The 22,346-nt window shown below is 50.1% G+C and overlaps 11 protein-coding genes across 11 annotated transcripts; 6 read left to right on the plus strand and 5 right to left on the minus strand.

The window, feature by feature from the left end:
- Positions 1-293: 293 nt before the first annotated feature.
- nar1 (iron-sulfur cluster assembly protein NAR1) lies at positions 294-2,182 on the minus strand (the record flags this gene model as incomplete). Its single annotated transcript, XM_022541001.1, has 2 exons — positions 294-2,000; positions 2,075-2,182. 2 exons carry the CDS (start codon positions 2,180-2,182, stop codon positions 294-296), a joined length of 1,815 nt encoding a protein of 604 aa, XP_022398865.1.
- A 709-nt stretch (positions 2,183-2,891) lies between these two features.
- On the plus strand, positions 2,892-3,767 carry ASPGLDRAFT_131125 (uncharacterized protein; the record flags this gene model as incomplete). Its single annotated transcript, XM_022541012.1, has 1 exon — positions 2,892-3,767. The coding sequence occupies one exon, from the start codon at positions 2,892-2,894 to the stop codon at positions 3,765-3,767; it is 876 nt and encodes a 291-aa protein (XP_022398866.1).
- A 124-nt stretch (positions 3,768-3,891) lies between these two features.
- ASPGLDRAFT_68140 (putative formamidopyrimidine-DNA glycosylase) lies at positions 3,892-5,066 on the minus strand (the record flags this gene model as incomplete). Its single annotated transcript, XM_022549232.1, has 2 exons — positions 3,892-4,420; positions 4,474-5,066. The coding sequence occupies 2 exons, from the start codon at positions 5,064-5,066 to the stop codon at positions 3,892-3,894; spliced, it is 1,122 nt and encodes a 373-aa protein (XP_022398867.1).
- Positions 5,067-5,301: 235 nt separating this feature from the next.
- On the plus strand, positions 5,302-6,505 carry ASPGLDRAFT_153812 (MIX23 family protein). Its single transcript, XM_022542333.1, has 2 exons — positions 5,302-5,615; positions 5,697-6,505. Exons 1-2 carry the CDS (start codon positions 5,543-5,545, stop codon positions 6,203-6,205), a joined length of 582 nt encoding a protein of 193 aa, XP_022398868.1. The 5' UTR covers positions 5,302-5,542; the 3' UTR covers positions 6,206-6,505.
- A 163-nt stretch (positions 6,506-6,668) lies between these two features.
- On the plus strand, positions 6,669-9,331 carry ASPGLDRAFT_130995 (peptide alpha-N-acetyltransferase complex A subunit NAT1; the record flags this gene model as incomplete). The annotated part of the gene is made up of 3 exons (XM_022541003.1): positions 6,669-6,750; positions 6,852-8,810; positions 8,868-9,331. 3 exons carry the CDS (start codon positions 6,669-6,671, stop codon positions 9,329-9,331), a joined length of 2,505 nt encoding a protein of 834 aa, XP_022398869.1.
- Positions 9,332-9,678: 347 nt separating this feature from the next.
- ASPGLDRAFT_577102 (aminoglycoside phosphotransferase family protein) lies at positions 9,679-11,851 on the minus strand. Its single transcript, XM_022548272.1, has 4 exons — positions 11,727-11,851; positions 11,364-11,654; positions 10,924-11,304; positions 9,679-10,874 (listed from the first exon to the last, which is right to left on the minus strand). The coding sequence occupies exons 1-4, from the start codon at positions 11,812-11,814 to the stop codon at positions 9,961-9,963; spliced, it is 1,674 nt and encodes a 557-aa protein (XP_022398870.1). The 5' UTR covers positions 11,815-11,851; the 3' UTR covers positions 9,679-9,960.
- Positions 11,852-11,938: 87 nt separating this feature from the next.
- ASPGLDRAFT_49588 (Tim22-complex subunit TIM54) lies at positions 11,939-13,656 on the minus strand. Its single transcript, XM_022547138.1, has 2 exons — positions 13,547-13,656; positions 11,939-13,488 (listed from the first exon to the last, which is right to left on the minus strand). The coding sequence occupies exons 1-2, from the start codon at positions 13,635-13,637 to the stop codon at positions 12,128-12,130; spliced, it is 1,452 nt and encodes a 483-aa protein (XP_022398871.1). The 5' UTR covers positions 13,638-13,656; the 3' UTR covers positions 11,939-12,127.
- Positions 13,657-14,179: 523 nt separating this feature from the next.
- ASPGLDRAFT_175682 (serine/threonine protein kinase CBK1) lies at positions 14,180-16,983 on the plus strand. Its single transcript, XM_022542855.1, has 4 exons — positions 14,180-15,164; positions 15,234-15,737; positions 15,801-16,277; positions 16,333-16,983. The coding sequence occupies exons 1-4, from the start codon at positions 14,542-14,544 to the stop codon at positions 16,643-16,645; spliced, it is 1,917 nt and encodes a 638-aa protein (XP_022398872.1). The 5' UTR covers positions 14,180-14,541; the 3' UTR covers positions 16,646-16,983.
- Positions 16,964-17,981, minus strand: ASPGLDRAFT_75845 (spliceosome assembly protein PRP11). Its single transcript, XM_022549823.1, has 2 exons — positions 17,926-17,981; positions 16,964-17,854 (listed from the first exon to the last, which is right to left on the minus strand). The coding sequence occupies exons 1-2, from the start codon at positions 17,935-17,937 to the stop codon at positions 17,153-17,155; spliced, it is 714 nt and encodes a 237-aa protein (XP_022398873.1). The 5' UTR covers positions 17,938-17,981; the 3' UTR covers positions 16,964-17,152.
- Positions 17,982-18,115: 134 nt separating this feature from the next.
- Positions 18,116-20,040, plus strand: ASPGLDRAFT_37479 (putative tubulin-specific chaperone; the record flags this gene model as incomplete). The annotated part of the gene is made up of 4 exons (XM_022544824.1): positions 18,116-18,281; positions 18,335-18,797; positions 18,847-18,937; positions 18,988-20,040. The coding sequence occupies 4 exons, from the start codon at positions 18,116-18,118 to the stop codon at positions 20,038-20,040; spliced, it is 1,773 nt and encodes a 590-aa protein (XP_022398874.1).
- Positions 20,041-20,216: 176 nt separating this feature from the next.
- On the plus strand, positions 20,217-21,417 carry ASPGLDRAFT_175692 (putative formin binding protein). Its single transcript, XM_022542856.1, has 2 exons — positions 20,217-20,261; positions 20,314-21,417. Exons 1-2 carry the CDS (start codon positions 20,238-20,240, stop codon positions 21,166-21,168), a joined length of 879 nt encoding a protein of 292 aa, XP_022398875.1. The 5' UTR covers positions 20,217-20,237; the 3' UTR covers positions 21,169-21,417.
- Positions 21,418-22,346: the final 929 nt, after the last annotated feature.

Here is a 22,346-nt window from a genome sequence, read left to right on the forward strand (position 1 = left end):
GCATTTTAGATGATGGTGGTGATAAAATGACGCGTTGAAGTATGATTATTGGAAAATTGCGGAGGAAGTGGACGGCTCGGCCGTGGATTACGTTAGTGCGTATCTACTTATCTACGAGCACATTATATGGAAGTATGCCATCTTGATAAGATGAATTTCATTGCAAAGTAAAGAAACTGGTATCTCTGAACTTTTATACCGCTGTAAATGCAACCCCAAGTCTATCCATGCAAAAGCATTGCCAAAGAAACAATCATATATACCAAGACTGCGAGGATTAGGGCTGTCATTCATTACCAGCCGCCTCCAATCTTGCCTGCTAACTCGACAACACGCGCAGTGTCATTATCTCCTGTCTCCGTCTTGCCGACATCGCTTTGTACTTCGCGATAGGTTGTTTGCACAAGCCTAGAGAGCGGGACTCCCATGATCTGGGACCAGTACTGCATAGCATCGTGGATCTTGGATTCCTTCTCGGCCAGAGAAGGGGGCTGCTGAACCTCTGCGACGCTCTCTGAGTCAGACTCGGCGGAGTAATATGCTTCGTCTACACGAGCGAGCCATGCGCGTTGCTCGTGTGGCGTCGGCTTGGATGAGGTTTCAGGCGCATCGCCCGAAGGTGCCGATTGCATATCAGAGGTGATCTGCTTAGCATCCTCAATCCGTATCTGTCCGCCTCCATTGGTGCAGCCACCAGGGCATGCCATGACTTCGACGTAGACATAGTCCGGGCCTGATCCGGCAGCGGCCCTATTCCGTGACACGGGCTGTCGTCGGTTTCCGCCTGCAGAACCGACCGCTTTTGCGCCTGGGAGCCTGGACACGCGTGCAGGCTTGAGTTTCCGTACAAGGTTTTGAATGTTGCGGAAACCGTAGAAACGAGCCGCTTTCATGATCGGCTGTTGTTCGGCGGACATGAGGATGTACTCGACTACATCGGCATTCCGTCCGCGCTGGGTGACGATCTCGCTTCCCGGATTCCGTGACTCGAATGTTTTAAGAACATGGTAAAGGTAGCCTCCGGAGGTGCTGGAGGCAAGCGTCTGGTCTTTCGAAGCGCGCTTCGAGAAGAGCATGTCGTGCAAAGTTTTGTCGGGGAATGGCGGGCTGACGGATTGCGGCAATGATTTCAACGGTAGGTTAGGAAGAGACAGCCCTCGTGCAGACGCCAATGAAAGAATCTCACGGGTGGTAATCACACAGTCGACGTCGCGAACCGGCTGAGAGGTACTTTCATCAGGCCGCCACGACATATCAGTAAGCTCTTCTCTGCTAGCTTCAAGCTTCTTGTCGAAGCATGGCATGACCGCCAGGTGCCAAATTTGAGAAGGTGAAACTCCAAGGGATTTGCCCAGAACCGTTTTAAAGAAAGTGCCCATCAAGGCCTGCGGCGATTTCATTCGAGACAAATGAGGGAGCACAAACGGGTGTGTCTTTTCGGCGTAACATACCCACCCAGGGCATGCTGAAGACAAAATCGGCCGCTTCGGGGGAGCGTTGTCCGTACCATCGGTTGCAGTAGTGTTGTGAGCATTGAGCGACTCATCGACCTCGTCCGCGGTGAGAACTAGCACCGCCTCACGCATTTTGTTGGTATCCACAACCCATGTAAACCCATTCCCGTGTTTACCACCCGCCGCAAGACCATTAGGTCCCCTAAGAAGCTGATTGATCATATAGCCGGCCTCCTTCTCCGATATGCCATATGTTGCGGCCAAGCTGGCTCTGACCTGAGGGCTAACGCTAGCCACGAATATCCGTCCTTCTTCAGGTACATCATTGGTCGCTAATTTTACCGTACTATCCTGTTCGAATGCCAATGGTATCTGAGGGTGCGCATCGAGGGTGTTGAGGACCTCCGTATGTGACTGCAACGAAACCAAGACTGCCTCAGCAGACGTGACACAGCCGGAGCATGCCAGACAATCCGTCAGCGAGATCTCTGCCGGCGGAAGGTTCTCGGGCTGGACTTTGTCTTCTGTCGTTACTTCGTATTGGTCCTGTATACCAGATTAAGAATCAATGCTTGCTCATTGGACGATGCGATAAGGATGCGACGAAGGGTCTAACATACCTCTGAATTCTGTGGTGCTTTTTGTGGGAGAGTCTCAACGGGCTTGATGCATGCGACTCCAGGCGAGATGAAGTCGTTTAAATCATCTGCAGACAAAATTGCACTCATTGTGCTGAACACTGCTCTTGGAGCAGTTCCTCGTTAATGGTTATACTAAAGGAAGATAGCGCCACTGCGCGATTAGTTTAAAAGCGTCAACCTCGTTGTTTCCAAGTTAAGGTGAATAAAAGATAGCCTTCGGATGTTGTAGAAAATCTCTTTTTCACTTATGTCCAATCTCAAAGAAGTCGAAAAACAGAGAAAAGAAGTATGATAGAAGATGGTTGATGTATCGCTGCTTTGTCATAGTGGCGAGCAGAAAGATTCGTTCGGTAATTACCAATACTTACCAATACGATACGTCCCGCGATCGGCCTGATAATCTCACCGCCCTTAGATAACGAGACGTTGCCGCCTGGAATTCTGCCGATGCCTTGTTGACTCTTCTCTCGGTGACTCCCAGTGACTCCCAGTGACTCTCCATTGACTGTTCATCTCATTTACCATGGTTCCAACTTTTTACTTATAGGTCTCGAAAGATACGGTTTGCGACCTACAAATAATGGAAGAGCACACGGGGACAGGGGGTTCCCAAACTCCTGCTTCATCGGCAACGCCGAGGACGACTGACACTTCTGCACATGGCTTAAGACAGACGACACTTACTACATTCTTCTCAAGACGATCACCCTCCCCCGATTCCTCTCGTATGGTTTCAAGCTCACCTAAGAGCTCCCATTCGAGAGCTTCGAATTCTTCATCCAAAATGGATCGCTCCATGTCCCAGCCAGGGGAGACACGACGGCATCATTGGGACGCAGGGCGGCAGCAAAGGAGAGAAGTCGCAGAGGAAACCGTAAAATTGCTCCCCAGCATACTAAAAGACCTTCCAACTAAGCCCGATGGGTATAAATGGACACCATCTGAAACACGACGTCTGGATCCCATGTACTGTCCAGACCTAAATGGCCAGGTCCGAGTCGTGAACGGTGACACATTCGATACTGCAATTCGCTTTGATGAACTGTTCCCTCGCAACAATCCAATCAATACCAAACCTGTCTGTGCCCTTAATATGGCTAACGCGATATGGGCAGGAGGAGGCTTCCGCAATGGATCGTTGGCGCAGGAAGAAGAGCTATGTTATCGAAGTAGCCTTATTTTCACTTTGAAGCTACGGTTCTATCCTATGAAGGAACGCGAGGCCATCTATTCACCTACCGCTGTGATAATCCGGAATGGTATGAAAAAGGACTATAATCTTCTGGATTTGAAGAAGCCGAAATCGCTCCCTGTTGTCAGCGTTGTCAGTATGGCTGCATTGTATAATCCAAGGTTGTCTTGGCCCTCAAGTGGCCCTCCTACATACAAGGACCCTGCAGACCGAGAGTTAACGAAGGGAAAGATGCGTGTAATTCTTCGCGTGGCCGCACACAATAAGCATCGCAGGCTGGTTCTGGGTGCCTTGGGTTGCGGTGCCTTCAACAATCCCAGAGAAGAAGTTGCAAATTGCTGGGCGGAAGTATTGAGGGAACAGGAATTCCAAGGATGGTGGGAAACCATTGCATTTGCGATTGTGCCACCTCCCCCAAGTTTGAGGGAGAGGTCTAATCTAGAGATATTCGAGGAGGTGCTTGATGGACTTTCAATTTAATCCATCATGTTTGTCCGTACATTGCTTCTTAGCGAGTATTTTAGATTCACGATAGATAGTGCAGTTGGGGCAGTATGATTCAGCACTGTAGGTAGTATGTACACTCGGGAGTCCCAGCAGCGCTTTATTTCTTGTTGCGAGTGGAACGGCGTCTGCCAGCAGATGCCGTTTCGGTTTCCTGTTTCGTATCTTCCTCATTCTCATCCTTGACGGGTTCCTTGCTCTGTTTTTTAGATCCCGACTTTCGAGCCTTGCTTGTGTCCTCAGGCTCGGAATCATTTTCCTCTTTCTTAACAGCTCCTCTCTTTCGCTTCGACTGAGTTTGCGCGCCATTGACATCCTCGTCGCTAACATCCTTCGATACAGCCCCGGTCTTCTTCTGCACGGACGGGACTACCGCGCTGGTTCGACCTCCAACGGTAAGAAAGACAATCTTCTCTCCATTAGGGAGGACGGAAGGCTGGTTCTTCTTTCCCTTCCCCCATCGATGCTTGAAGAGCCAGTGCTCTGGGAACTTTTCAGAGTCTGCAAGCAAGTCCACCGAGGTGTCACAGACATAGTGGATCGAAGAGTTGAGTTCTTTTATTTGTTCATCACTCAGCGTGTTGCTGTACTGTTCCGGGTGTATCTTGGCATGGTATAGTATCTCATCACTGTATGATCCGTCAGTCTCTGCAGCAAGGTCCTTTTGTTCTTGATTACCTACCCCATCCAATTGCCTATCCCACTGATGTTGGCTTGGTCAAGGAGCAAGGCCTTAATAGGTACCTTTTTACTCTGCACCTTCACAATCAACCAACTATCCGTCACTGCATCTTTGTCCGCAACTGGATCCGGCCCGTTCTCCTTGAGAGGGCTGTACTTCCGAATCTCATCTGCCAGACAATCTACCAATCGTATCCGCGCAAGTCTGCGAAAGTCGACAAATGCCGCCTCCGTCTTGGGATCCTCGTCCGTTTCCAGCAAGAACTTCCAATACTTAGGCGGCCAGTCCTTGTCCACCGGCTTGTCAGTCCGGTAATAGTACGTATCGGCATTTCTGATCTTTAGCCAGCCTGCCATGCCAAAGTGCATCACGACATGAGGCGGCGAGGACATGGTGATCCAGAAGTACTTCCCCTGCTGACCGGCGCCTGCGATTTGCTTCCCCTGCATTGCTTTTTGGAACTCTGCGGCACTCGTGCCGACTTTCCCGTAAACAACATCATCATGCTGGGCTGCGACCTTTGAGAGGGTCTTTCCAACCAGGTGTTGGCGGATGAAATGGACGATGCGCGAAACTTCGGCTAGCTCAGGCATGTTACGCAGAAATTTGAACGATTAACCGCTAGATTTATGACCAGTGCATGCGCTCGTATCAATCGTAGAACTCTTAAGAGTAAATCAACGCGGTTGAATGAATTGAGTCCTAATAAAGCTGGAGACACGCGATGGATATCCCTGTGCATAAATAACGTCATGGATGCTTAGTCATGGCATAATTTAACTTATGTACATGTATCCCGCCGTCAATTCCAGCCGGAGTTTCCACGCCGCTGGTCTTGAGAGGAATCTGTGAATAGCTATCTGAAGAAGGTTAATTTCTTTCGGGTACCTGCATTAACACCTTCAGGCTTATTTTGTCGCTGCGATAAGCGACTAGATTGCACAGTTGGTGGCGTGTTCCATCCACTAAATTGATATCGGACTTCATCGCATCTTGTTCAAACTGGTGTGAACCTGTCTCTGGGGCAATTCAAACTTGGCGACGTATCCGGAAAAGTGGTGAATAGGAAATGTCTCGAGCAACATCGACATCGGCTCCTACACTGACTCCTCAGTTTTGCTTTGATGAGAGAGTGATGAGAGGTATGCTTGCTTGGTACAAGACGTCCCCGGACAGCTGGGATCCAGGATCTTGACTAACTAATATATCGCTACGACTTCCAGACTTCTTACGAGTTTCGCGATCGACCATAGACGACTCCATCACTCAAAACCTCAATGCTCTGATCACCCCAGCCCGGAAGGGCTTCGACCCCTCATCCACTGCCGTACGCCAAACAGACAAACTCGGGAAACCGATAGATCCGATAGTCTGTCAGAGCTTTAGAGACAATGTGCTATTTCCCTCATGGCAGGCTCGATCAGACGTGCTCAACTACTGCGCCGGTGTAGCTACGAGCCCCGATCCGGAAGACCCGGACCTTATTCTCCGCCAGATTGAATCCGCCAAAGACCGGGAACGGGTTATTAATGAGCGACTAGATCCATATTCAGCGCGGTTCTTCCCTCAAGAGGCACGGACGGAGTCTCTGGCCAATTTGGTTCGGAACCAGCGTACTGTTGAGGAGATCATTCGGGCGCGGACGTGGTCTATGATCTCTGAGAGATGCAGCGGTCCTTCGTCGAATTGGGAGGAGGCACTCAACAGCTGGCGTGAGAGACAGCAGCGGTAGCATGTCCTATCAGAAGTCACGCCTGGTGTTGAGGTACGACATTTCCTTTCCGTATAAACTCCTCTCCCATATCTACCCTTTGACAGCTTCTGGCGAGGTTGAAGGGCATAATGTACATCAAAATCATATGTAAAATAGTTGCATGGAAAGGCGTTATTCGTTGGATGCGACGGTACCTGGATATGGATCCCTGCGCTGTCGACTCGGTTAGTCTGTCTGTTGTCGGGTTTAAAATCTCTTATTTAGACGGTCCTCATTATAGAGTATTATTTCGAGAAACAGAAATATAAATAACGAGGGAATTGTTACAATGTTTAGCTGTTTCTGTGGTAGTTCTAGGATTACTACTCCAAGTGCTCCTCGTCATCGGAGAAAGTCCCCTCCCGGCCACATCCAGCTTCCACGCACAAGTCAACTTGGCCGGTCCTCGCAACACCACCAACCTCCCCGCACAACAACCACCATGCCACAACAATTGAGCTCCAAGGATGCGTCCTTGTTTCGCCAGGTGGTTCGCCACTATGAGACCAAACAGCACAAGAAGGGTGGGTTTGGCATTCTCGAACCCCCAGAGACCTCCCCTCCGGTCCTTCCACAGTGTGAATAGGCTTGATGACTGACGTCTCATCTTTTCCTCGATAAACAGGTATCAAAGCAGCAGATCAGATCCTGCGGAAGAACCCGAACCATGGCGACACACTGGCGATGAAGGCATTGATCATCAGCAACCAAGGACAGCAAGAAGAGGCCTTTGTGCTGGCCAAGGAAGCTCTGAAGAACGACATGAAATCGCATGTCTGCTGGCATGTGTACGGTTTGCTCTACCGTGCGGACAAGAACTATGAGGAAGCGATTAAGGCGTATCGGTTTGCGTTGCGGATCGAGCCCGACTCCCAGCCTATTCAACGAGACCTTGCTCTGTTGCAGATGCAGATGCGCGATTTCAAGGGATACATTAATAGCAGAAGCGCCATGTTGCAAGCCCGCCCCGCATTCAGACAGAACTGGACCGCTTTGGCAATTGCACACCACCTCGCCGGAGATTTGGAAGAGGCCGAGAAGGTGCTCACGACGTACGAGGAGACGCTGAAGACGCCGCCGCCAGTTGCTGATATGGAACACTCGGAGGCTGTTTTGTACAAGAACACCATTCTTTCGGAGGCGGGTAAGGTCGACAAGGCCTTGGAGCACCTTGAGAAGGTTGGACACAGAGCCACAGATGTTTTGGCTGTCATGGAGATGAAGGCCGACTATCTCCTGCGACTCGACCGGAAAGAGGAGGCCGAAGCGGCCTATACTGATCTGTTGGAGCGGAACCCGGAAAACTCGATTTACTACGATGCATTGATCCGAGCCAAGGGTATCTCCGAGGATGACCACAAGGCGCTCAAGGCTGTTTATGACTCGTGGGCGGACAAGTACCCCCGTGGTGATGCCGCTCGCAGAATCCCGCTGGATTTCCTTGAAGGGGAGGACTTCAAGCAGGCTGTTGATGCTTACTTGCAACGCATGCTGAAGAAGGGCGTGCCATCGTTGTTTGCAAACATCAAGACACTGTACACGAATTCGGGCAAGCGCGACACTGTGCAGGAGCTGGTAGAGAGCTACACTTCTGGAAAGGCGCAGAACGGAGAGGCCAACGGTGACCAGAACGAGTTCCTTTCATCATCTTACTATTTCCTGGCTCAGCACTACAACTACTACCTCAGCCGTGACCTGTCCAAGGCGATGGAGAGCGTCGAGAAGGCTATTGAGCTCGATCCCAAGGCCGTCGAATACCAGATGACAAAGGCACGGATATGGAAGCACTACGGCAACGTTCAGAAGGCTGCAGAGGAAATGGAGAAGGCCAGGACCCTGGACGTGAAGGATCGTCATATCAACTCCAAGGCTGCTAAGTACCAACTTCGTAACAGTGAGAACGACAAGGCTCTTGACAACATGAGCAAGTTCACCCGGAATGAGACCGTTGGTGGTGCATTGGGCGATCTCCACGAAATGCAGTGCGTCTGGTACCTGACTGAGGATGGTGAATCATATCTGCGACAGAGGAAGCTTGGACTTGCCCTCAAGCGTCTCCATGCCGTCTACCACATTTTCGACGTCTGGCAAGAAGACCAGTTCGACTTCCACGGCTTCTCTCTCCGCAAGGGTATGATCCGAGCCTATGTTGACATGATCCGTTGGGAGGATCGCCTGCGGGAGCACCCATCCTACAATCGGGCCGCCCTTGCTGGCATCAAGGCCTACCTTCAATTGCACGAGGACCCCGACTTGGTTCACGGACCCATGCCCGCTGGTACCAGCCGCGAGGACGACACAGGAGAGGATTCCGAGAGGAGAAAGGCTATTAAGAAGGCAAAGAAGGAGCAGCAGCGCCTGGAGAAGGTCGAGGCCGAGAAGCGGGAGGCACGGAAGACGGCGACAGCCGTCAAGGGCCTTGATGGTGAAGTGAAGAAGGAAGACTCTGATCCTTTTGGAACCAAGATTGTCCAGACTCCTGATCCGCTCAGCGAGGCTACCAAGATCCTCACTCCTATTCTGGAGCACAGCCCTCAAAACATTGAAGGCCAACTCCTCGGATTCGAGGTTTACCTCAGACGGAGTAAGTTAAACCCAGCAGCATTCGTTCATGAAACTTCAGCTAACCAATCACTCACAGACAAGCTCGCCCTCGCGCAGAAGTGCCTCTCTGCCGCACACACTCTCGACGCCTCTAACCCAACCGTCCACGCCCAAACCCTTCGCCTCCGCAAGGCCCTGGACAACCCTAAAGAACCCCTCACCCCCGAAGTCTCCGAACCCGTCAACGCGGAACTGGAGAAACTCCTCCCGAAGTCCCAGAATCTTGATGAGTGGAACAACAACTTCCTCTCGGTGCACAAAAACAGCGTCTCGCACATCCAAGCAGCCCTCGCCTCCCGGCAACTGATCAACCCTGACTCCAAGGCACAGAACGAGAAGGATCTCGCTGCCACCCTGGACTCGAGCGATGCCTCGATTGAGACCGCTCTTGCCGGTCGTGAGTTGTTGGACGAGTGGCGGAGCGAGCAGGCTACGAAACAGGCTTATGCTGAGAAGTCTAAGGGGAAGTGGCCTGAGTCGTCGGTGTTTGATCTCGAATAAGGTGCCTTTGGTATTCCTTGGATGAGCGGCAGGTGGTTTGTTGGTTATTCGATAGGGATGCTTTAGGGAGAGCGATGCCCTCCCATGGTTATACAGAGACATGGAAAAGATTATGAAAGAGATGGATATAAGAGAGAAAATCTATTCATGAGATAAGATCTGAACGAAGACTTCGACTTGAAGACAGAAAAGGAGTTTTGTATTAATATCTGAGGCGGGTGCTTCCATGTATATGGGGATAAAATGAAATTCTACTGTTGCTACTGTCTATATCATCGGACTTTCAACTTTCTGGGAGATAACCTGGGAATGGTGACAGCTCTTTGGAGAAATAACGAGAGCAAGCTCGTGATTTTGGGGTTCGACTGAACAAGCAAACAAGGAACTCAAAGTCGAGGGATGGATGTCTGGGAATTGCTAAGGCTTACAAACCCACGAGTATCGAGGCACCTATGGGAGAAGAGTACATAGAGACGCCGGATATCGAGGCAATCCCAAAGCTTTCCAGATCACCAGCATTGTGACAATTCAGGCGACTTCGTAGATCACAACATGGCTTCAGAGTCCTCTCACATCACAGCAAACAATCCAGATATCCTAGATCAACCCAGACACCCAGAGTCCGCAACTCAACAATAGTTTTGGGGCGGAAACGGATACTTATCATACATCTTCGCCGCCTCGTCTGGTTCCTGATCCACGCACTCCATGAACTTATCATATAACTCCTTATTCAACTCAGTTGTTGCCTCCCACCGGTCTTTCGGGACCCAACCATCCCCATTAGTGTAGAGCGCCGTCTTCACCATGTCCCAAAGCTCAGATATTACTTTGTATTCTTCCGCTTCTTCATTGTGCTTCTTCAACTCTTCTTCAGTAAATGAGAAAGGACAGAGGCCTGCAAGGCCAAGGTCATCCCAATCTTGCGCAAGGCGTCCCAGGAAGCTACGCACTGGGGCGATACTGCCATGGTGGAGCGTATAAGGTGTGAACGGTTCCCATAGTCTCCGGTCTAATGACATTCCATTATAAGCGGTCTTGTTGTGTGAGAGACAATACATCTCGTAGTATTTGGACTGGGATTTCGCTCTGTATTCCGACTTGGCTTCTTGTTTCTCCTCGGAATCCATTTCGTCGTAATTTTCCGGTAATTTGGGAGTATCGAAGCCTTGTTTGTTACTTTTCGGATACCTCAGGAACTCTGGGAATTGACCTTGTATGAATAAAGGAGCAACTCGAGTTGACTGCCAGTCAATTATTCCTTGAATGGTTGTTTGGTCGCCTGGAGAGACGAAAATCTGCCCCAGATGCATATCTTGATGCCACAGAACGGAGTCTGCTGCTTCTATCACACGCGGGTCCTGTGCTAGTATAGGGAGCATTTTCTTCGCTTTATGTAATAGACTGCTGTATTCATCAACAGACTGCTTCTCGTCAAACTGATTGAGCTGCTTCTGCACTTCAGCTTTCCAGTTTGCGTCAAAATCTAACTGATTTAATTCCCGCTGTGGGATAGACAGTACGAACTCCTCAAGAGAGAACCCTTCGAGTCGTCAGACACTGTAACTCAATTAAAGGAGGACATAACTCACATGGACCGGTATTTGCCACGGGTTGGGGCAAGTGAATCAAGTCCTCGCCCCAAACAGATCCACTGCAGGATGGTCCAATGCAAAACAACCCGGCAGGATCCAAGTCTGGAGGGAGTGGACAATGGCGATATCCATAAGGCACAGAATCACGCATAAAGAGACTCCCATAGGCCGGAAACTTGAAACGTACAAGTTCCTTCTCCATTTCAACGATTTGCTTGATTATTTTGTAGCGGTCCGCCAGTTGCATTTCTGCCCATTTCGTGGACAGTGCAATTCCTGGTATCTTCTCCATGATGATATACTCCGTGTCTACCGGATTCTCTGGGTCTGAATTCCAAGCAAACACTTCTGGAACCCGAATCGAAGTACGTGACCGCACTAAAATCGAAGCATAAGTAAGCAGCGCAGTATGTGGAAGAACGGGTACGCAGACATACAGAAATTCGTCGTAGCCACCTCAGACGCTACCCTCAGCGATGGTGGACCTGAAATTGGAGACGGGACCTTTGCGATAACCTCGTTGTCGTCGTCCATTGTGAGGGCATATGCTTTGTTAAAGTTCCCCTCCAGCTTTGTGATGCGCACACATTTCGTGTCATTGCCAAATAGTGAGGCAGCCTGACGGCAGATGTTGTCGACGTTGAACTTGACATAGCGTTGCTTCAGGTGATGCTTCTCATTAAGCATCCATTTGGATTCAGTACATTTGAAGAGCTCATCCTGGTAATCTGCTCTCGACAGGGGTATTGATCAGTATCCATAGGTCTCAATAGCTGATTCTGGAAGGCAAGTAAACGAACCGGCATTTTCTAAGACGGGCCTTTTCACTGGTATCGTCAGGTGGAAGGCCCGTTCTATGAACATCTTGAAAACCAGCGAGTCTGACATGCGGACGCTGAACTAGAGATCGGATAAACGATTGCTTCCACATGCTATTCAGACGCAAATTCCAATGGCACGTTCTAGGAAGACTGATAGTATGAAGTGAGGCTCTTCGCAAACAAACATGCACCTGGTCTATCACGTGCTTTACCGCCCTCTATTAAGCACTAAGTGGTGTATAAAAAATGATGGTAGCACTCGAACCTCGATTAAAGTGCATCTATAACCGTGCTAATATACATGGAAGTAGGGGTAGTATCAAAAAGACCATGACAGAGTTGGGATAAAGTACATCTTCCAGTCATCCACAGCATAACTTTTACTCTTCATCAATGTTGCCAAGGATGGGCTTCCGCTTCAGCGTCTCCTCATCCTCGCCGTATCCATACTGAACCCACAGCTTCTTCCAGAAGGGAACAGGGACAGGCCTCTCCTCGCCAAGGATGTACTCCGCACCCTCGTCAATGCGCTGGGAACGAGCCTCTTCGTGAGAACAGAGAGTGTAGCGTTGCATACGGGAAGCGATGCGAGGATCCAAAACAACATCGTCCAGCCATTCCCGCTCGTTGTCGCCGTTGGGGCCGGCAGGATCGCGCTTGTGGACCGACTTGTGCCATTCTTGCTCCGCCTCCTCGAGGATGGTCTGCTGTTCGTAGTTTCGGGGCGGGAGGTCTGTTGTCACATCATGGCCAGGGATGGACGTGGGGGTTGTGGTCACAAATTCGGAATCCGAGGGCATGATATCGTCATGGTAGGGTCTGGTGTAGGAGGCAAGGACGGCACCGGCAACCTCGCGGCCAATGTCTTCCGCGAGATGGCGTCGGTTGAGATACCTATAAACTCGGATTGGGGTTTTGAGGAAGCCCAGGAGGTGTGGGAAGGCGATTGGGACGGAGCCATCAAGGGTTTCCGGGAGGGTGGATGGAAGGGTTCGGGATGGGTAATCGGCGGGAGCAATGTATGCTGGAGCCGGGCCTGCCGGTTTCTTTTTCTCCTTTTCCTTTTCCTTGTCATCTTCCTTCTCCTTGTTCTCGGGGGTTTGTTCGTCCTTCTTCTCGGGGGATTCTGCGGGTGTGTTTTCTGGGGTAGTGGGCTCAGGTGCAACCTCTTCCACCGGCGCAGGCGGCGGAGGTGGAGGATCAAGCGGCCCCAACCATCCTTCGTGAAGACCACGGACATATTCCTTCCATGTATGCCGTCCAATCACAATGTCACCCTTAGGACCAGGTTCCTCATAGACCCCCATGCTCTGCCTTGCCGCAGCAATGACCTGTTCAGTGTTTGCCTCTTCCACCACACTGCTCGGCTCACCAGCCTTCCGTCTCAATTTCCGGATACTCTCCGCCGTGCCTGCGCGAATGTCGCCTTCCCGTCGACCCTCAATAACCTGGTAGTCCAGCGCAGCTGCCACCAAGATCGGTTTCACGTATTCCCGGAAGTGATCCCGCGCAATTCGAAGACCGTCACCCGGAGGAGCAGCCAAGTAGACCGTCAACTTGCGCCGTGTCTGCTCAATGGGAATAGTCTCTTTGGAAAGATGAGCCACCAAATCGCACCATTTTTGCTGAGAGCGTTTTCTCTCCCGGCGGTCGTAAACGAGAGCGGCAGCGAAGGAACCGGTGATGGTGAGGAAAATCATCCAATTCCGAGAGGGCAGCTTGAAGCGGAAATTGGGCATTCCTAAAGCATAGTCCATTAGCCTTGTGTATGCACTAAAGAAAAGTCCGCCGGGCCATACCGAGCATCCTCATAGCCGGATTTGGTGCTTTAGGAGCCGGCTTTGGCTGAGCCTGGCCGGCTGCCGGGGCGGAATTGGAGGAGTCCGCCATTGTCAGAAAATAAGAGCTCGAGGGCGTGAAATTGAGCCTGAATGGAGAAGTGGAGGGCCGTCATGATGGCCGGTGCGGTTATCGCCAAAATTCGGTGCTTTCGGAATATGGTTAATCCGGAGTATATCGGTTGGAGTATGCCTTTACTCCGGAAATGAAAGTACTCTGTACAAAGTAGAATGAAAGACTAATTCTGAGCAGATGGTGGATACCTCATTAAATAATTCTCCTAACGATATGACGGGAAATGAATTGTGTCAGATCCATGCCCTATCCTGGTCCTTGCGCATACTTCTTCCGTGACAGCAACGATGCGACAACATAGTGGTATAATAACCTAGATCACACCGTGCCTGCCACGGCCTGGATACAACACGATACTCAGCTAGCGCATCTCCTCTGTTAAATCAAACCAATTCATAGATAATGCTGCACAGTACAAGTGCTGCCATAGTGGCACTCGCCGCCCTCCGTAGCCCCCAGATTTCCCGTTCAGGAGACCAGCCCAGAGCCGCCTCCAGTTTCAGCTCGACATTTGCCTCTTTTTCTCGCCTCTTTTTTTATTGTTGTTGTTGTTGTCTTCTTTTCGTCTGATTTTGTATAATTCTTTTGCTTCTTCCATTTCATCTGTACAGTGAAGCAAGAGGCAACTCCGCTCTTTATTTGCTTTTGCCCCTGGACATCGGGATTTCTGTCCCCCCTCGTCCTATAAACTTCTCCTGAGCCACCGCTCCTTTCGAAACAAAACCCTCTTTTCTCCCCTCCTCCTTCTCCTCCTCCATAACCCCCTCCGTGTCTTCTTCCCCCATACTCTTCTCTCTCGGGGATTTCCTCGCTCGTTTCTTTATTTCCTAATTATCTTGTCTTTCTCTCCCCCATTTATTCTTTGGGGAGATTCTTAACGATGGACCCCAACGGCAATAACAATCGTCTCCACCTGAATTTCGGGTACAATGAGCGTGCATTCAATCCGGCCGCGATGAACAACCGCGCCTATCCTACAACGCCTTCCGCTTTCCCCCAGCCGATTTATCAGAATCAGGGTCCGCAGGATTACGTGGATACCCAAAATGGCGCGTATGGTGGACAAGGATACTTCATGACCAACCCGTACCCGCCGCAGACGCCGCAGTACGCCCAGGCACCTTACGGCCAGCAGATGGCGTCTCCTCAGCAGCCTACCTACCAGAATCGTGTGCCGTTCAACGATGGAACCAATGGATTGATCCAGCAGTTTTCGAACCAGGACCTGAATTCGCCTCGTGGGGGGTTCTTTAATCGCAATGCTTCGCCGGGACAGCGGCCCCGGACGGCAGGCTCTTCTGCTCCCGGCCAGCAGCAGCAGCAGCAGCCACACCTGGTTCCTCCCATGCCTCGCAGCCCCCGGACGCCCGCCGATAATGAGGAACTCCAACGCAACCCCGAGCGAATTTCAGAAAATGTTCACAAGCGTGGAAAAGCTGCCAAGGAGCTGGTCAATGTGTTTTTCCATGAGAACATTGAACGTGCACGGGACCGTAACATGCGGTAAGTTATCATTTTGGCAATTGTTTGTATGCATTTTTGTTTTTTGTTGACTGACACCCGGTTTATTAGTTCCGCGGACCTGGACAAGCTTATTCGTGACCCCGCCGTGCCCAAGGAGAAGAAATGTCAAGACACTGGAGCCGTTTCCATAAGGGAATCCAACTTCCTTCGATTCCTCCGGACCAAGGAAACCCCGAACAACTTCCAGACAATCAAGGTTATCGGAAAGGGTGCATTTGGTGAGGTCAAGCTGGTGCAGCGGAAGACCGATGGCAAGATCTACGCTCTCAAGTCTCTCATCAAGACTGAGATGTTCAAGAAGGACCAATTGGCCCACGTCCGTGCGGAGCGTGACATTCTTGCCGACTCCAAGGACAACCCGTGGCTGGTCAAGCTGCACGCCTCGTTCCAAGACACCGCTTACCTTTACCTGCTGATGGAATTCTTGCCTGGTGGTGATTTGATGACCATGCTGATCAAGTATGAAATCTTCTCGGAGGACATTACACGATTCTACATGGCGGAAGTGATAATGGCTATCGAGGCTGTTCACAAGCTTGGTTTCCTGCATCGGTGAGTGGTCTTGGGTCCTGTGAAGGAATTTGTTGTGGAAATAAACTAACATGGATGAAATAGTGATATCAAGCCTGACAACATCCTCCTTGACCGTGGTGGTCACGTTAAGCTCACGGATTTCGGTCTTTCTACCGGTGGCAAGAAGACGCATGACAACTCGTACTACCAGAACCTCCTCAAGAACTCGACGTCCAAGGACAAGAACCGCAACTCGGGATACTTTAACGACGCAATCAACTTGACCGTGTCAAACCGTGGACAGATCAACACCTGGAGGAAGTCTCGCCGTGCCATGGCGTACTCGACCGTCGGAACACCAGACTACATTGCTCCCGAAATCTTCAACGGCCAAGGGTACACCTACCTGTGCGATTGGTGGTCAGTTGGTGCCATTATGTTCGAGTGTCTCGTTGGATGGCCACCATTCTGCGCCGAGGACACTACCGATACCTACCGTAAGATTGTGAACTGGCGGGAGTGTCTTTACTTCCCTGAGGAACTTACTCTGTCTCGTGAATCCGAACATCTCATTCGAAGGTATGTGGAAATGAATTATCCTCAAAAATATGCACAGTCGCTAATGAATGATTAGTTTCCTGTGTGACCCTGAACACCGTGTTGGTAGCGAAGGTGGCCAATATGGCGGTGCCTCACAGATCAAGAACCACCCCTTCTTCCGCGGAGTGGTCTGGGACCAACTTCGCAACATCCGCGCTCCGTTCGAGCCAAGACTCAGCTCGAACATCGATGTCTCGTACTTCCCCATTGACGAGATTCCACAAGAAGACACCAGTGCCATCCACCGTGCTCAGGCTCGCGCTATGCCGGATGAGCAAGAAGCGGAGATGAGCCTGCCGTTCATCGGATACACGTACAAAGCATTCAACGCCTTCCAGGGCAACTGAACATAAAGCCGATTTCCGAGTTTATAGACCGACCACGAACATTTGTCTTTTTATTTTCGTCTTGATTCCCCGGGGAGCCTGAACGCAGGCAGTTGAAACTGGTTGATTGTTGATGTCATTGAGCATATAGCGCATTCTATTTCCTTGTGATAATGACCTGTGCATATTCCCATTCCTGATTTCGTCTTTTGCATATATGATGCCTACATCTGTTGTTTTGGCAAAAGACTACATACGAGTGCATTGTTGATTTGGACATCAAGATTTGTGACATATCTAAGTACAGACCTTATGAATCGTGCAGAGCACTACATGAATGCAGTATAGTCATGTACCGGACTTCTTCCAATTTACCATATGAGAGCGTATGCTGGCTTCTACCATAAGGATGCCATGTTGATTAAGCATATTATTATAAACACAGGTCAATCTTGAGCAAATTCCAGTAAGGATCCTTAAACACCAAGCGCCGGAAACAGATAGCATGATTTTGTACAAGATCATGTCCTAGGTCCGTCCCATGGGTGCCAAACCAGGAACACCACTAAACCTTTCCTCACGCTCCGTCTTGAACATAATCTGAACCCAAAACTCCTTACTATCCTCATCAAACCAGGTCCAAAACCTCCCGTCCCTGCGATCAATCTCCCTCGCCTGCAACTTAAACCCACAAGTCTGATACGGCTCCGCAGCCACAACCAAATACTGGAAATTTTTATCCGGCGGCTCCTCAACCTTCTGCTCAAACGCAGACATAAACCTCACCCTCGGCGCAACCCCGGGCGTAATCTCTTGATACTGCAGCTGAAACAACAACCCAACCTGCCTCGTCAACGGATCCTGCACCTTGGTAATCTTATACCCCGGCCGCCCAATCTTAATCGTCTGCTTCTTCACCTGCACCCCCATAGCCCCCGGCAACGACGAAGGGTCCTGATTCTTGCCCTCGCGCTGCTCGCGCGCCGCGCGACGGGCCAGGTTCGTTTGGTGCTTGCGGCCCTGCGTGTGGGCGAGGTACGAGCCATCATTTTGGTGGACTGTCAGACACAGGCGGCACTCGAAGCTGCCGACGTGGTTTTTGAAGAAGTAGGGGTCTTTGTCGAGGTCGATAGTTTCGAGGGCGAGTTTGCGGAGGCGTTCGCGACGGTCGGCGTTTGTGGCAGAGTGGGAGGCTACGCCTCCGCCGCCGAATTTGGAGCCTGCTCGGTTCTACTCTTGTTAGTATACTTCTTCTTCTTTTTTTTTTTTTTTCATTTATAGGGGGGTGAGGGTGTACTCACTTGGTAATCCATCTTGGTGGTTGATGGGAAGCTGTTGATATGGCAAAGCTCGAACGAATGATCCAGCGAAGATCCGCGTTGGGATTATGTAAGCGGATATAGCGCTGCGATTGGATAGCCCCAGGATAGCCAACGAGCTTATTCCCATCAACTGATATCGCTGATTATATAGACCATAAATCTATGGACAATGGACTTCGCTGTGAACCAGCGCCGGTCATACGATGGTAACCTGTGTACGATCCGTTATGTGGGTAAAGTCGAGGGGACCAGCGGCGACTGGCTGGGCGTGGAATGGGATAACCCAACCCGGGGGAAGCATTCGGGGGAGCATAATGGAGTGAGATATTTTACATGTATTTCCTCAGCCCCTGGATTGGGATATTTGAGTGATGCTAATGGACATCAGGCAGGAATAAGGAAGCTACGCCGGGGTCATTTGTGCGTCCGTCTCGACCGGCGGATAAGCTTAGAGGATTCCTCGAGGCGTTGAGGGAGAAATACGCATCTGAGTTTGTGGATCAGGAGCTTGCGCAACAGAAACAGGGTGGTGGTGACTCCCTCCACGACCCGATCAAGTTCAGCAGCAAGGTTGTCGAAGAAGTTGGCTTCGACAAGATCAGGAAGAAACTTGCCGAGTTGCAGGAATTAAAGATCGTCTTGCTGGATGGGCTGCGTGTTGCTGGTGTCCAGGCAGAGGATGGGACTCAGAAAACAGGAGGGGTGGAGGGGAGAGAGGAGGCATGCCGCAGGATTGAAGAGACCTGTCCGAAGATTGCCCAGTTGGATCTTAGTCGGAGCTTGGTCAGTCGATGGAGGGACGTTAAGGATATATGTGCGCGGCTTGAGCGGTTGAGGGTATTGAAGTTGAAGTAAGTTGCATTTCCCGAATGGTTACTCATAGTATACTGACTTGGACAGTGGGAATCGATTTGGGGCGGTTGAGGAGAGCCTTAGATTTGAGGACATTGCGGAGCTACATCTGAATGAGACTCTTCTTTCCTGGGACGAGGTATGTTGATGAGTTTGGTATACTGAGTGATTGTCTGCTAACATGCTCAGGTATCGACATTATCGTATCAATTCCCGGCGCTGACATTGCTGTCAGTGTCTATGAACCAGATGAACGCGGTGTCGACACCTATTTCGGAGACCATCACCACATTAATACTGGAGCACAACGAATTCGACTCGTTGTCATCTGTGAGAAAGCTTACAGCTCTTCCCAAGCTGGACCGTCTTTCGTTACGCGGAAACTGCATCGAAAATATTAACCGTCCCGGTGCAGCCGAAGACCTTATTCAATTCTCCTCCAGCCTCGAATTCGTCGATCTATCATACAACAAGATCAACTCGTGGTCATTCCTAAATTCACTTCCCCTCGTCTTCCCCGGACTACGATCCCTCCGCATATCCGGGAACCCCCTATACAACCAACCCGTGGCATCAACAACCATCACAAACATGCCCGAGAAGCCAATGACTGTGGACGAAGCATACATGCTCACTCTCGCACGGCTGTCTTCCATCCAAATACTCAACTACGGCAACATCACCCCACAGGATCGGACTAATGGTGAGCTTTACTATCTTTCACTTATTGGCAAGGAACTCTCTGCATCACCGGAAGATGCAGAGCAGGGTATCCTGGCGAAACATCCTCGGTACCGGGAGCTCTGTGAGAAACACGGCGAGCCGGTTATCAGACGGGCAGAGGAGAAGTCAGGTCGTGCAGTGAACCCCCGATCTGTCGCAGCGCGATTAGTCAAATTGGCATTCCGTCTATCATCACAAGAACAAACCATCAAAACCAAAGAAGTCCCACGTTCTTTCGATACATACCAAGTCAAAGCTCTCGTCTCCCGCCTCTTTGGCCTGACACCGTTTGAATTCCGGTTAACCTGGGAGACCGATGAACTGGATCCGGTAAGCAAGGTAAATAGGGAAGAAGAGGAATGGGATAGTGAAGATGAGGGGATGGATAACGGGGATGCTGCAGGGGATGAGACAAAGTTTGTTAAGAGAGAGGTTGAGTTGGTGGATTCTATTAGGGATATTGGGTTTTGGTTGCAGGATGTTGATGAGGCGAGGATTAGGGTGGATTTGTTGAGTTGATGAGATGTGATATTATGAGTTACGATAGAATAGACTTGTATATGTTTTGAGAATGAACTGTTGATATACCAAGGACTTTATGAACAGAGGATGACCTGTGACGCGCTATACCCGATCAGGACAATTACGTCCATCGCCCGCAGATATCGCATTGCTATCAATCATGATCCTATCAACTGCGATATACCCAAACAACCATGGCGGAATACTGGAAATCAGCAGTAAGTGTTACCTTCCTTCTTATCTACTATCATATCCTGCTAACAACATCAGCCCAAATTCTGGTGCAAACAGTGCAAGATCTACATCCGCGACACCTCATTCGAGAAATCCCAACACGAAGCCAGCGCAAAACACCAATCCAGCCTAAAGCGCTTCCTCCGCGACATTCACCGCGACAACGAGCGCGAACAACGCGATTCACAAAGAGCAAAGAATGAAGTCGAACGATTAAAACAAACCGTCTCCGGCAATGGGCCGCCCGGGAAACGGACCGCCGCTCCTCCACCGCCGTCAACACACGAACGACCGGGTTCGTTGGATGAAAGGAAGAAGCAGATGGCGCAGTTGGTGGAAATGGGCGTTGCGATTCCGGAGGAGTACAGACGGGATATGGCGCTGGCGGGTGATTGGCAGACTACCTCTGTGAAGGTGATTCGGGATGATAACGAGGAAGGGAATCCGGCAGCAAAGTCAATTGGGGTCCGCAAGCGCAAGGCTGAAGGAGATGCGGATGGGGAAGAAGAACAGGAGGAACCTGAACGATTTGTTAGTAAGGGATGGGGGTCGACAGTGCGGAAATACCCCGGTGCTCAGAGTGAAGATGAAGATCTGGACGCGCTTCTTGCGTCTACGAAGAATGTTAAGAAGGTTAAGCCTTCTAAGGAGGATGAGGGGCCGGAGGAGGAGGGTGTGAAGAAGGAAACAGCTGATGATGGTGCCCCGACGAAGAGTGAAGGTGAGGAGGCTGCTGCGCCGGCGCCGGAGTCTGAGCAAGCTTCTATCAAACAAGAAGAACCGTCCGATACCACTTCGGCTCCTGCACCGGTCAAGAACGAGACTGAAGAGCCAGAACCGACAGGAGGAGTGGTATTCAAGAAGCGCAAACCAAAGGCTATGCGGAAATAATTGTAATGGATTCGTCTCGTTAACATCAATCGTGAATACCTATAATGAAAATCGCGACGGTCTTCTCTATCTACTGACACTACCTGGTCAAGAGCTAACCGAAGAGGTGTATCGAGTGTACGGAACAAGTCTTGAGGACGGCCTGCTCATGACTACTATAGTTTAACTGAAGTAAACAGCTTACTGATGCTATTCACGAGCAATGTTTAATAACTTATGTCTAGAATATCAATAAATAGTGTCAAGCGTATGGTCTTTTTTTTTTTTTTTTTTTTTTTTTTTTTTTATAGTTGAAATGCACTGTAGTAGATATATATTTTTTGGTCCCCAGTATGGAGTATACAATTGACAATTGATGTATTTAATACTTTCGGAAAAATATAAATTTCAATTTAAAGGCCTCTTACAATGAAGAATAAATAAATATTCCAGTGGTGTTGCTATATAAAAGTGTTGTTTTGAGTCTCACTATTTACTGCTATTCACAGCGTTTGGTTGCCACTGTCTTTTTTTTTTTTTTTTTTTTTTTTTTTTTTGTCCGGACTTCATCTTGTTCTCTCCCGGAGCTCAGTCAGTCCAGCTCGCGCAACAACTTCGGGGGTGCATCACTCTTTTCTCCTCCTCTCTATTGTTTTCCTCACACTTAAATGGGCAGAGTATCCTCTTCGGTCCCGAGTTCGCGAGATCTGGTGGAATAGAATTTATTCGGCTCGCTTTTTTCTTTTTCGCTTAATCGACGAGTACAAAGTCTCCCTGGTAAGTAAACGAGCTACGACCTGACCTGCTTTGATCTCTCCTCCCCGTACGCCATGATATCTGCTCTCTCGGACGCTACGGTCATTTGCTTCTCGAAGAATACTATTGCCTTTCCATTGTCCGGACCTGCACGAGGGAAGATATCTGCATTGGGGATGTATGTTATGTCGCGAATTGCGTCGACCTCCGCCATGCGGAATTGGACATCCCCGGTCGCGTTCAGCCCCCATTTGGATACCACGGCCTGTACGCGGTTGGCATACGGTCTTACACGGAGGAGGCTTTGTGTATGGCCAGGTTGAAAAGGGTTGGAGAGCTCTTATGCTGGGTTGGCAGTTTCTGCGCCTGCAGTTGTCTCCGGCTACGATGCGGTCCCCCATTTCCGATCTGCAAATATTGCACGAAACAGCAGAATTTATCAT

The sequence above is a fragment of the Aspergillus glaucus genome (genome assembly GCF_001890805.1).
Source record: "Aspergillus glaucus CBS 516.65 unplaced genomic scaffold ASPGLscaffold_16, whole genome shotgun sequence".
Lineage (NCBI taxonomy): Eukaryota > Fungi > Ascomycota > Eurotiomycetes > Eurotiales > Aspergillaceae > Aspergillus > Aspergillus glaucus.